The following is a 13,724-nucleotide window of genomic DNA, read 5'->3' as shown; positions in this document are numbered from 1 at the left end:
GGGAGACTTTGCGTTCCCGACGTCGCTTCAAAATCGGCATATTATTTCGGTACGCTGATCAATTGTATTTATCACTCGATAAATTTTCGCGAGCCGCGATCCGATCTAGCATCGGCCATTCGCTTCTGCCCGAAGTCTGAAATCAAATGAAAGAGTGTCCGCTCGCACGAGTTTGCGTCTCGGTCCTCTGTGCTTACGTCGAAGGTAAGGACAATCTGTACAGTGAGCAGTGTGTACGTCGTCGCTCCTCGGCGAACGGCGCGACGGAATCGCCGAAAGATATATCGATCACCGCGGACGTGGGGATCGGATGGGGAGGAGGAATCGCGCGGAATTTTCGATTTGTACACGCGGCTCTCGCCGTTGATTCGACACACACGCGCGCGCATATGTATATATATATATATATATATACATATATATGTATATACATATGCACGCCCACACACGCACACAGAGATTGTATAGCACGATTCTACGGCCATGTTGATTCGAAAAATATCTGCGAACGATCGGCGATGAGTCGTCTCACGATTCCTACGCGATTAAGAAGAGTATACGTACAGAGAACAGTAAAATCACCTACGTTTTACGTGAGTTACTTTAATTAGCGCGACCTCTCGTTTCACCGCGTTCCTCTTGCCCTCTCGCTCTCTTTTTGCTTGTCTCTCCGGCGAGAGAAAGATTTTGATCATCGAGAAGCTTCGATTACGAGCGTCAGCAGAATGCCATTCGTAATACACTCGGCTCCGTGAGCTTATTTGCGTTTGACATATCTCTTACATTTATATACATATATATATATATGTATATATATATATATATATATTTATTTATATATATTTTTTTAATATATATTTGAATTTTACACGTACGTCTCGGCTCGCGGATACCGATAGATCGGACACGACCGCCGTATCGCGCGCCGTATTACTCCCCGCGCCGTGTGTCGTTTAAAATATAGCTCTTTTTTCTGTTTTCTTCCGCGGATACAAAAATACGATTCTCGACCGGGTACGGCGCCGGCGTTGTCGTTCGCACGCGTGTCCGACGAATGATTATCCGACGAACGATCATCCGTTCACGCGCGGACGCGCCTGCTCTTTCCCTCTTTTTCCTGCTTTTTCTTTTCTTTTCTTTCTCTTTTCTTGTTTAATTACGATACATATATACCCGTAGCATACGAGACGAGAAAAACCAACGTCGCTCGAGCGCGCTCGGGCACGTTCCACTCTGTGGAACGCGCGACGCGCACTCGCGAGCGAGAAAGAACGAGCGAGCGAGCGGACGGGCGGGCGAGCGAGAGACACGGACGTATTAACGCGGAGTTTCTGAAAATATAATTTTCGGCACGTCGGAAAGAAACGGCTCGTGTGTGAGTGAGAGAGAGAGAGAGAGAGAGAGAGAGAGAGAGATCCTCCGGTTTCGAGTGCGCCGCCGCTCTTGTTCGATCGCGCTCCTCGTGCGTCGCTGAATCTCTTCAGCTGGCAAGATAGAATTACGCGCGACTTCCCTTCGCGTTTTGCTCGCTTCGTTTCTGTGTTCTCTTTCTTCTCGTTCCTCGAAGAAGAGATCGCCCCATTTCCGCACGTTCGACGACGCTTTGAAATTTTGCTCGGCGCCGGTGATCGACGGATCGCTCGACGCGCCTCCTTCGTTCCGCGAATGATATTACGCGTTTGTTATATGTTGGATTCTCTCGTCCTTCTCCTCAGCCCTTTCTTGTCTTTCCCCTCGAGTCGCAGCGGAGGGAGACGTCGGGCGTCTTCGTCCAGCGCGGACGGCGCTCCGGTTCTCGGGATCAATGGAGAAGAAGTGCACGTGTAACCGTCCAAACATAAAATTCTCCAAAAATATATTTCCCGTTTCTCTCTCTCTCTCTCTCTCTCTCTCTCTCTCTCTCTGCCATTTTCTGCTTCTCTACCTCTTTTTCTCGCGCGCCGCACCACACACGCTCGAGCGGGTCAGTTTCAGCGAGCTCGATCAAACTCCGGTTCTCCGGTTCTCTCCGGAGCCGAGCGTGCGCATCCACGGAAAAAAGGAAAGAACAGGCGCGATCGGTCGCGCTCGAAATCCGCGGGTCGTCCGCCCAACGATCCGGACAGATCCTCTCTACGTACGTTGGGATGTCCTCCCAGAGACTCGAGTGATCGTTCCGAACGATCCTTCAGGACCGTACAGCGACAGCTCGCGCGTGTTCTCCGTTTCCCTCGAGCGAAGGACGCCCTCCCCCCGACCTCCCCTCCGGCTTTGCAGAGGCAGGATCACGAATACGCGCGATTCGAAGTGAATAATTTCCCGGGTGCTCGCGTATCGACCGAAACGTGTCCCAAAAGCGCGCCTCTCGAGTCGCACTTCTGCACAGCGAACGCTAAACGTGCCTTTCTAACAGCAAATCCCGTTTTTCTCGCACAAACGTCAGCTGTAACTGTGTTGTTCTTGTGCTTGAGAACCGAGAAAGAGGTCATTTTCGCGCTCGCATGGCGTCCCTTATATGCCGCGTTACGATTTCATTCTCTTTCCTTCTTCCTCCTCATCGCCCGCTTTTGCTTCTCTCTCGCTCGTTCTTCAATTATTTCGCGGACAATTCTCCATGCAGTCATGACAAAACGGACGCGCATGCTAAACGCGATGTCTTCCTGCTCCTTCCTCTCGGATGCTGCAGCAGAGGACGTCGAGACGCGTCGGAACACTAGAAAGCACACAGGCAAAACGTCTCAGACATCGACGAGCGTGTGTTCCACGTGTAAAGAAAAAAAATGTACCATATTAAAATACAGTTTCTCTCAATAATTCTTCGTTTGCTTGGTTGTGTTTTTTTTTTCCTTTTTTCTCTCCTCCCTTTTCCCCTTTGTACGCGCGTCCGCATCCTCCGGTCTCTCGCCGCTCTCAAACCCCGCGCGACAATCGTAATAATAATTATAATAATCGTAATCCATATCCGTAATTAATATTACTTTTGTTTTATGTTACTTCCCCGCGCGTCAAATCGTCTAAAAATATGTCGTATATGTCTTCGCCTCCGCCTCCCTCCCTCCCTCTCTCTCTCTCTCTCTCTCTCTCTCTCTCTCTCTCTCTCTCTCTCTCTCTCTCTCTCCCCCTCTCTCCCCTTTTTCTTCTTTTCATCTCGCAATCTCGTCTTCGTTTGTTCCGTGCGAGAAGTCGCCCAAAAGCTCCCTTCGCCCGCCCATCCCAGTAGTCGCGCGAACTATGCGCGCGTTTTTCCCTCGAGACGAATACGCGTTATTAACCGTAGGTACCTACACATAATGCCTATAAGTATACATATATAATGTGTATCATTGTAGTACTCTATGCGCAAGTGTAACACACGGACGGTAGTGCCTAAAAAGAGAAGGACACCCGAGATCCGAAAAAGAATTCCGAATGCGAAAACGGCGTGTGTATGTGTGTGTGTGTGTGTGTGTGTGTGTGTGTGTGTGTGTGTGTGTGTGTGCGCGTGTGTGTGTGTGTGTGTGTGTGCTGAGTGTACCTGAGTGTGTGTACGTCAACGCGTAAAAAGTGGAGCGAAACAAACGCGGTTCGCGTACCTGGATGCGTCTCGATTGGCGCTGTCAACTTGTCCCCGAGAACGCAAACGCGCGAAACGATGCAAATTTAGAGACACGACAGGATCCGAAATTAAAAAGGAAGAAAAGTAAACCGCTCTCAGTCACAGATCTCATTGAACCGACGGTGTTCAAGGAGCCGTTTAACGGCGCGAATCGAGCCACAGCCGATGTATGGGGAACGGGGATGTCGTCTCCTCGCCGAGCCGCTCTCAGCACGGAGAACGGAGCTCTCAACGCCGAGGCTCGCGTCTCCGTGAGAGAGAGATAAGAATATACGCGAGAATACTTACACAGAGAAAAATATATGTATCGCTAATTTATGGAGCATAGTCGAATCTCGTCCGTACGCCGCGATTGTCGTCGCCGAGGCAACCGACCGCGTCGCAAACTCATACACGTAATAATCGCGGGCGGGGGGGGGGGGGGGGACGCGACTCTCTCACTCGAGTCGAACTCCCGGCTTCATCTCTCGCGGATACCCTCCAAATAAGAAGAGCTACGACGGGGCCTCTTGTCCCGACGACGACGAGACGTATGCTGGGAGGTAGTCGTTGCTGCGTTAATCCTTAGCGTATTAGACTTATCAATGTATGTATGTATGTATGTATGTATGTATGTATGTATGTATGTATGTATGTATGTATGCATGTATATAGGTATGCATATTATCTTACCGCTACGAGACGTTTCTGATTCCGATAGTCGATTCTCGCGCGGTTACGTCGCGCCTCGTGACCCCTGATCGATCGATCGGTCATCATTTTCGTTAAGTATGTATAATTTTACGTACAGATCTATATAGCTTAAACGATCTATACAGCGGCTGAAGATGAACTTAGGACGACGTTAAATATAAGATCCGACTATGAATACCGTCCCATGGCCCGAATTAACAGTATATCAATATCAATAGTCATCGTCTGAAATTTGCCACACATATTAAATCTACTCAGAGTTTAAAGTTTAAATTTGGAGTTTTGAGTTTAAAATTAGATACGAGTCTTTCAGCCGACGCGCGATTACAGATATAATTTTACGAGTATGATTCATCCGAGGAACTCGGACCTGTAACTCTAAATTTATAGATTCGAATTATATATCTTAAATTAACTTTGGACTATTGTTATTAATACGAGCCTTTGACGCTGGAGCCGATGGAAGAACGAAAGAGAAGGAGAATTTGACGACGCGCTGTAACTGTGGAAATGTTTCCCACGTTTCTTCTCCGTTCGAAGACCCATGCTTTCCGCGGCGCTTCGTCACCGCGACGCTCCTCACGAAAGGCTTCAGCCGCCACAAGAAATTCGTGGAAACGCAAATTTATCTCGGGACACCGATCGAACGCACACGCGAGGATCGAAGGAAGAGGCGCGCACGCGAGCGCGTTCCGAAAACACGGAGACGTCCGTCCGTGCGAGCGACGACTCGAGGACCGACTGACCGGAATCGACACGATTGCCTCTTCGTTTTTCTCCTCTTCGACTTTACATACGCAGTTATATACGCGAGTATACACTTTTTACACGTGCGCGATTATGCGCACTTTACCTTCCCCTTGCGCGCTCCAACTGCGAGGAAAAAGGTTCCTGTCGCAACGACTGATCGAATGGAATGATCGGCAGTTTCCTCCCTCGGCTCTCTTCCTTTTCTCCTCCTCCTCCTTTCGCGCGTTTCCGGAAGTGATCGCGCTAATGCACGCGCCGTGCAGCGTGCGGCTCGCCCTCGGGAGGGAAACGCGAGACGCACACGTACTACTGAGGAACACTCTCGTTCGTCTAAATAAAAATCGCGAGAGTACGGCCGGAGTGTCGACGATCCTCTCTTTCTCTCGCTTTCCTCTGTCTCTCGCTTGAACCTTTGAGATTGCCAATTGCTTCGAAACTACCGAATCTACACGACCGAAAAATGCTTTCCAATCCATACCCTTCAAAAGCTACACATTTCTGTGATTTATGTTTAACAATATTGTTATAAACAATATTATTATCCATCTCTAATTTTTCCTTTAAATTGACATCGGATATGACACAACTCATGATTTTTTAAATTCAATACGTCTTCGCGAATTGAAAATTTTGTCTCCAATACGGCCCAACGAAATGAGTGCACGTATCGCCTTCTGATACAAATAGATTGGGGCAATACCTGACGACGTCGGCTCCATTTCACACCCATCAATGATACCAACACCGTGCGACGACAGAAAAAGAAAAGAAGCGGAGGAAAGAAGACGCCTCCCGCGGCGGGTACGCGACGTAGCACCTCGCGTTTCCTCTTACGTCACGGCAACGACGAGCGAACGTTACCGTTAGAGGGTTAGACGACGCGCGCGCACGACGGCGTTCCCGTCATCCGAAGTGGCAGTCAACACACCGGTGCGGCGCATCGCATCGCACATATGCATTCAATCTCTCACTGTCCCGCACTCGCCGGGCTGCACATCCGCCGCCGTCACCCGCGAGGCTCTCTCTCTCTCTCTCTCTCTCTCTCTCTCTCTCTCGCGCACGTCGTTTGATTCGATTCGATTCGTCTCGACTCGACTCGCCGGGTCCGTCGAGAGGGCGGACCCGGCCGATCGCGTGCTCGCCGCAAGCACCGTCTTTCGTAGGCACGGAAGTATTATTTTTATTGCGTGTATTACTGACAGTCTCCCTGAGAGAGAAACCCTAACTCGCCGAGGCGCGCTCCAGAGACTCCTATCGCATCCGCGATGCTCAGGCAAGATGCTCGCGCACCTCCCCGTGTTCGCTTTGTATCTCCGTTTGTTTGTCCGTGTGTTATTTGCACGCGACTTCCTCCTCCCGACCCACCGCATCTCGGCGATTTTTCGACGCGCCTTGACATCCCGGCGAGGTGTTGACCGACGACTATTCCTCCTCCTCCTCCTCCTCCTCTCCTTCTCTCCCTCTTTCTCCTCTCTTACACCTCGCCTCCTCCTCCGGCCGACATTCCCGAGACTCGCGAGGACACCGCGCGGTACGAGCAACGATTGACGTGTCGTTTCCTACGCAAGGCGTATTTATCCGGAAGCCGGCTAGCGCGGGACCGAGTTCTCGGCGTCCGAAGGTCTTCCGAGTCGTCCTTCCACCTCTACCGGTCCGATCTTCGCGCGATTCATCGCGTCTCGCGCGATTGTTTCCCGAAGCCTCTTCGTTATTCCGGGCGCGTTCGATCGCCCCCTTCCCTCCTTCTGCTCCTCCTCTCCTTTCGCTTACTTTCCTCTTCCCTGCGATTTACGCGTCTCACACAGCTGCTGCTTCCTTCGGCCGCGCGTCCACTTCCTTATCCTTCGAATTAGTAACACGCGCGAGCGCGTGGACACGTCGGGAGAAGGAAGGATCCGTACGAGCGTCTCGATCGTCCTGAGAGACGTCGCCTGTCGTCGACGAGAGACTAGACTTCTGTCGATGCCGTCGGTCCCGACGCGGAATCGCCGACAAGTCGCTCCTTCGCCGCGTCCACGTAGCACGGCAACGAGCTACTGGCACTTGCTGTCGCGACGGACGACGCCCCGTGTATCCTACGACACTGCTATCCGCGCCCTGCGTCCTGCGTCCTCGCGACGACAACGTCGCAGCCGCCGCGCTCGCCGGGCCGCCGCCCGTGCTCACCGCAAGGAGTAACGCGAAACCTTCACAAATAATCGTTCTCGACCGCCTGAGCGTCCTGCGATTTTAACGTCGCCATTTCCTCCGCGGTGCCTTCCTCGCCCTCCTGCTCCTCCACGAAGCTTATGCTCCCGGCCTTGTACCAGACGACTATATCCACCACGAAGGCCAGCACGAGGATACCGCCGGTCGTGCCTGCGGATGAACGCACACATTATTGTCGCCGACTAGCGCCGGTCGCTCCGACCCTTTGAGTACCGGCATGTCCTTAAGGATAAGCGCCATATAACACTCCTCTAGAAAGTCCGCGTCGTTCAATAGGGCGCTTTCGGAGCTAGCTAGCTTATATACTTTGAAGGAACGTCGTCTGCATTTTCTCATCAATTTTTTGTTTCTTTTCATGATGAAATTTTGAAATTCTTTCCTATTAAAGCAATTTTTACGTCAAACTGTTGACACATTATTTGCAGCATCCGGTCTGTGAAAAAAAACCACGTGAAATTTTCAAAATAAAAATGCGGGATTCAAAGGGTTGAATACGCGATGTTCTCATCACACCATCTCTTCTCTCAGCATTTCGTCTATTCTGAGAGTGTCTTCCTTCCAATTTCTTTCTTTTTAAACAAGTTAAGAAGAAAAGAAATTGTCGACATGAATGAGCGCGTTGATTAACCGATTTAAAGCGCGATGATTTCCGAGGCAAACCGAGACACGACGAGACCAGAGTCAAGCTGTCGTCGGTCAACTCGCGGCCGCGTGCGTTTCGGGAAACCGAACGAGAGAGACGTACTCACCGTGATAAAACATCCTGAAGACGTTCGAATCATAGAGCCAGCAGGCGCCTCGCTCGCCGCAAGCGTACTCCCATACGAGACAAGCGGAATCCACCACAGCACCATAAACGATGGGGCACGGAACATTGCCTGAAGTGAGAGAAAGAACGTGTCAAGATTAGGGGACATTTGCCTGACGTCATCGAAAACTTTTGACTGTTCTTAATTCTTCCCATTGACTCGCCCGTGATTTTCCTCCTCCGGACAGAACGCAAAGAATAACGACTCTGATTTATCACTTATGAGGAGAATAAACGGGAATAAAACAAATGGGAAAAAAAAATATCGCGGAAAAGTGCCTGCAACATCGCCACGAGAAGCGAATAATGAGATGCGCAATCTGCATTCCCGATTACTTTGTTACGCGAGAATCGAGATAACTACAATCTCCCGACGTTTTCTGCGCTCGCTCCCTCGTCCCATCCGGACCAACGAGTTCCTTCGCGCAGAGACGCGCCGTGGTTTGTGCCTCCTCTCTTACCCCCCCTCCTTCTGCTCCTCCGTTAAAAGGAAGGAAAAAAGAAAAATGTCTCGTCGAGTAATTACCGAACAAGCCGATGGCAAACTGTATCAGGCCGAGCGCCATGGCCTTGTCCCTGGGATCCACGCATCGCAGGATGAGCAGCATGGAGCCCACCTCGCTGGTCGAGTGGATAAAAACGAAGACCGAGAACAGGATCATATAAACCCAAAAGTTACTGCACTCCAGCTCGCAGTAACCATTCGTCGCTGTGCTCACTGCTTCCGGTATCGTTATGTTCTGCCCGATGCACTGACAGTTATAAAACTGCAAAGTATACCAGAGACGTAATGTCGTCAGAAAGCAGGCAATGAAGGGAGGAATCCTCACGACGAGGATCGTAATTGCCCGACGCGAGGGGAGGGCTTACCGATAAGTTACGCGATAAGTCGCGCGTAAAATTAAAAAAAACAAAAAATAGGTATAAAAGAAGGGCATCGTAACTCTGCTGAATAATATGGGTTTTACGTCGGTGGGAAGCTGTTAATAGTAACCGACTTCGACGGTTAACGCGATATCGCTGCGCCAATATATTGAGAATAGTCACGAGTAATTAAAACGAAATACATGTAAAATCTATAAAGGCTCTTGGTTTTTAATAAATGACACAACACACACACACTGAACACACAATTTAAAAAGTCTGTCGGCGAAAACTTTTTCTTATCGTTGCAAATTTTTATTTTCTTCTTTCATCTTCTCATTCATCGCTTGATCATTTCGTCCTTTGCAACAACGTGATACAGCAACGAGTGATGCAATAAATAATAAAATCTATAAATACAAAGCTCTTGTTTTTTAATGAACGATACAAGCTGAACACACAATTTTTTATTTTCTTTTTCCATCTTTTCATTCATCGCTTGATCATTTCATCCTTTGCAACAATGTGATATAATAACAAGTGGTGCAATAAATAATAAAATCTACAAATACAAAGCCATTGTTTTTTAATGAATGATACAAGCTAAACGTACAATTTAAAAGTCTATCGGCAAAAACTTGTTCTTATCGCTGCAAATTTTTATTTTCTTTTTTCATCTTCTCACTCATCGCTTGATCATTTCATCCTTTGCAACAATGTGATATAGTAACAAGTGATGTAATAAATAATAATAAATAGTAATAAAGAGATGAACTTAATTCCTTAAAGAAGTCGAACGGATTAAGGCGAACGAAAAGTCCCATACGATAGGCGTTTCGCGATATTCGCAATAATTATCGAGTTATTAATTATAGAAATCCAAGGAATGAGCGCGCGTCGAGATGGATGATTGGACGAACATTGCAGCCACTCGGGCTGCATGCAGCGCGGACCCAGTCGACCTAGCAAGTATTGTCGGCGCGCGGCGACGGGAAGAACAATGCGCCGCTATTCGGCTATGCGCTAGTCTTATTTCGCCGCTTCTACGTCTCGCCGCGCACCGGCAATAGTTGCTGGATCGACTGGGCCGCGCTGCAGCCCGAATATGGCTGTGATGCTCCTCTAATAATCGTTCATCTCGGCATGAGTTCACTCGTCAGATTTCCATAATTAATAACTCGCCAATTACTGCGAATATCGCAAAACGGCCTGGGGCTTTTATATTCGCCTTAATCTACGCTTCACGAGCTCTGTAAAAATTGTTCCGAGACACCCTGTATATCGACTCAGGTGGAAGCTGACGTAAAAATAAGAGCCTCGTAAACACTTGATTACGTCTGGATGTCCTTAATGCGCAAATTCGTCGCGGAAAACGACGCGAGCTTCCGCACTCTCCGCGCGAGACGATCTTGATTATTGCCGATTCTATGGGCGCGTCTCCGAGCTAATGACCGATTCAATTACCGTCGGTGTACCGTGCAATCTCGTTGGAGGAACAGACATGTCGTCGGTTCTATTACCGAGGCGTACTTACCGATGCTACTTTGCCGTCAACAACCGTATAATTCGAGCAGCCCGCGTGACACGCGGAGAAATATGTTCTGCCGTCGGCGCCGCAGATTGGGCTGAATTTGTTCCGATCGCAGTCGCAGGTAGCCTCGCAGATCGGCTCGAAGTTGGATATCCTGCGGAAACGTCGTCACGGCGTCAGGATCGCCTTAAAACTAGCTAAAACCGAGACTCGCTTCCTGCTCGGTTCAAAGTAAATTTCGGGGCAACTGGAGTTTCGCGAAAGCGTGAGTTGAGCGAATCTATAATCTCTGTCAAAAACTAATCGAGTAAAGAACCACGAAAGCAGCTCGCATATAAATTTTACGGCGCGATGAAAATAATAGCCGATTATTTCGCCCTCGAAAATATTCCGAGAATAATTAGGATAATTAGAATATACAATTAGAAAAATCTCAGACTGTTTTTTTCGGATATTTTTGTAAACATACATGTTATCCTGAACATCTCCAGGTTATTTTTGGCAAGGCAATTGTGACTTGCCTCCACTATGTAAAATCTGCGCACACGCTCTTAGTGGTCCTTTACTTAATTAATTTTCACTGGATGTACCGGCGGAGCGTTGAATTTTTCATCCTCATAATACAATCCGCGTCTCGACCGATCGCAATTAAACCCGCCGCACAGTGGTTCAATTTGCAAATCTAGCAGGACAGAATTGCTTAAGGGAACAAAAGGTTATATTTTTAATTTATATAATATTTTTTACATTCAACAAACAATGTATAACGGAAGGAAACACTGGAAAATCAACACTTATTACGTTCTACATTTATACGTAGGCAGTCTGAAAAGTTCTCGACCTGACGCATACATGACATTAGAAACTATCAAACTACAATTGTATTGGAAAGTGGCATCCCTGATACAAACCCATGTAAAATTTTATTCGATCTGTCAAATCATTCGAGTAGTAGCATCAGTTGGAAAAGCTTTGTGCAAGATGGGTGCCGCATTTGCTAACAATTGACCAAAAACTCATTCGAAAGCGTATTTCTCAAGCGTGTTTGGATCGTTTTAAGCAAAATAAAATGGATTTCAAGCGTCGTTTCATAACTGTTGATCCTTTGATCCACCACTATACACCAGAACGAAAAGAATTCCTTCCGGAATCACACTTTAATGATGGTATTGAATTATTGGAAAAACGTTGGAATAAATGTATTGAAGTTTCAGGAGATTATATTGAAAAAACATATTTCACGGCAAAAAAAATTTTTTTTCATCGTTAGGCTGAGAACTTTTTAAACTGCCGATTCTATGGTGCGTCTCCGAGCTAATGACCGATTCAATTACCGTCGGTGTACCGTGCTCGTATACAGCTAATTAGAGTCGGAAGCATCAGAATCATCATATTCCTCAAAAGATGTCTCTATTATATCAGGAGCCTTAATTACATTTAAAGCGTCTTGACAAACTTTTTTTTTAATTTAAATCCTTTCTTCGTTTAAGCGTTGTAATCACAGGATCGGAAGTTAGTAGTAAATTGTGAATAATTAGCAGTATTTGTGTCTTTTCCGGTCGGTTTTCTTGCGAAATTCTTTATGTCTACTCTCTCGGACATCTTCTGATAGTTAGCCTATAGGCACCAAAAATTATCTTATAACAGATGGTTCATGTATTAATATTTTGTGTAATGTGACTGGCATAGGATACCACCTATAGAGAGATACATACAGCTGGGCTGTTTCATTGCAGTATTCTTCAAATTTATCATACTGTATTTCATAATCGCAGGTTATTGTTCTTGGAATAACTGAAAACCTGTCTATTAATTCTTTACTTATACCAGTTATACCCGATGAAATGTCTGTGTTCTTGAAAAATCGTCGTGCACTATTCCCATCATTCGTATCGCGCCACCTCCTTGTTTAATTGCTAGAAATGTTTTAATTTTATCATTCATTTTCTTATTTTTGTCCCTCTAATTATTTATTTTGAACCACTGTGCGCCGCCTGGCGAAATGAAAGATTGCGAAACAATTGAATAAATTCGTCGCGGGAAGGTGGGAAGTGCGGGACACTCGGGAAGTCTCGACGCATTTTTGGCAACGCGACACGGTGGCGTGCGATACGGCGGTTTATTCTCCTCGGCGACGAGGTACATCGCGCTACACCGGACAAAGTCACTGTCGAGGCTCGGCCGGCCGCTTTCGCACATGCACACGCACGCACACGAGGGAGGGGGCGGGGGGCACAGATAAACCGAAGGGAGGGGACAGGAGGAATCGAAATCGGGAGAGACCGAGAAATGTATGTATCTGGGGGGACCGGGTGACGTCGTTGACTTGTAAATAAGACGCGGTGGCCGCGGCATTTCAGATAGGCATATTTACGATGCGCATTCTAATGGGACACGCATCCGAACACGTTGTCTTTTCGTTAAACACTACGGATGACGTGCCGGCACATTTGAATACCGATGGTTTTGTAACAATGTTACTAACGCGAGCCGGACACTCTCGAAAACACCGTAACGACGTTATCTGAGGGGATAGGAAAAGTCAATTGGCTCGAGAGATCGAGAGAGAGAGAGAGAGAAAGAGAGAGAGAGAGAGAGAGAGAGAGAGAGAGAAAGAGAGAGAGAGAGAGAGAGAGAGGGAGGGAGAGGGAGGGAGAGGGAGAGAGGAAGAGAGAGAGGACGCGCAATGATTTTCAAAATGCTCACGAATTGCTCACGACGAATAACTCGTTAGTCGAATTTTCCGCAATTCTCATAAAGAATTAGCACGATCGAAAAGTTGAAATGTGTCTCGCTCGATTTAGAGCTGGGTGAGTAATTTCCTTAATGAGCAACACTCGATACGAGATATCGATAAACGCGCAATTGTTTCGCAGTGGCTTGCATTTTCCACCGCGCGTCCGTTCACCTCTCGCGTGCACGACGTGCCCGTGATCGCGGTTGATCCTGGTGGCGCACACTTGGGAATTTCGCTAGATGCTGAAACGTCTGCTCTGCTTACCCGTCGGAATGCGACACGAGCCCGGCGAAATCGTCCATCGGGCAGCCGATGAACATCAGCACGCCCATGCCGATCGCGTAAACGACCGCAGTGAAGGCGATCCAGGCTGCGACGAACCTGGCGTTAGGCTTCGCCCTCAAGATAAATACTCCGCTAATTATGATACCCAATCCCATCACTAGAATACCACCGACACCTGTGCAAAAAAAAAAACACGATTTCGCTCACGGTGTACCGCTCGTTCGGCCGCCTCTCTCTCTCTCTCTCTCTCTCTCTCTCTCTCTCTCTCTCTCTC

The 13,724-nt window shown here is 47.9% G+C and overlaps 1 protein-coding gene across 6 annotated transcripts in view; it reads right to left on the bottom strand.

Annotated features, from left to right (window-relative positions):
- Positions 1-4,338: 4,338 nt before the first annotated feature.
- The window catches only part of Oatp74D (Organic anion transporting polypeptide 74D), a 156,645-nt gene continuing 147,259 nt past the window's right edge, over positions 4,339-13,724 (bottom strand). For all 6 annotated transcript variants that reach the window (XM_025298696.1, XM_025298697.1, XM_025298698.1 and 3 more), the window contains 5 exons: positions 13,430-13,625; positions 10,432-10,582; positions 8,560-8,800; positions 7,975-8,103; positions 4,339-7,375 (listed from right to left, as the gene is read on the bottom strand). In XM_025298696.1, the coding sequence (XP_025154481.1) occupies positions 7,206-7,375; positions 7,975-8,103; positions 8,560-8,800; positions 10,432-10,582; positions 13,430-13,625 (887 nt within the window). In that variant the 3' untranslated portion in view covers positions 4,339-7,205. The remainder of the gene's footprint in view (positions 7,376-7,974; positions 8,104-8,559; positions 8,801-10,431; positions 10,583-13,429; positions 13,626-13,724) is intronic.

The sequence above is a fragment of the Harpegnathos saltator genome, unplaced genomic scaffold (assembly GCF_003227715.2).
Source record: "Harpegnathos saltator strain DR-91 unplaced genomic scaffold, Hsal_v8.6 scaffold235, whole genome shotgun sequence".
NCBI lineage: Eukaryota > Metazoa > Arthropoda > Insecta > Hymenoptera > Formicidae > Harpegnathos > Harpegnathos saltator.
This window is presented reverse-complemented; position numbering and strand designations above follow the sequence as displayed.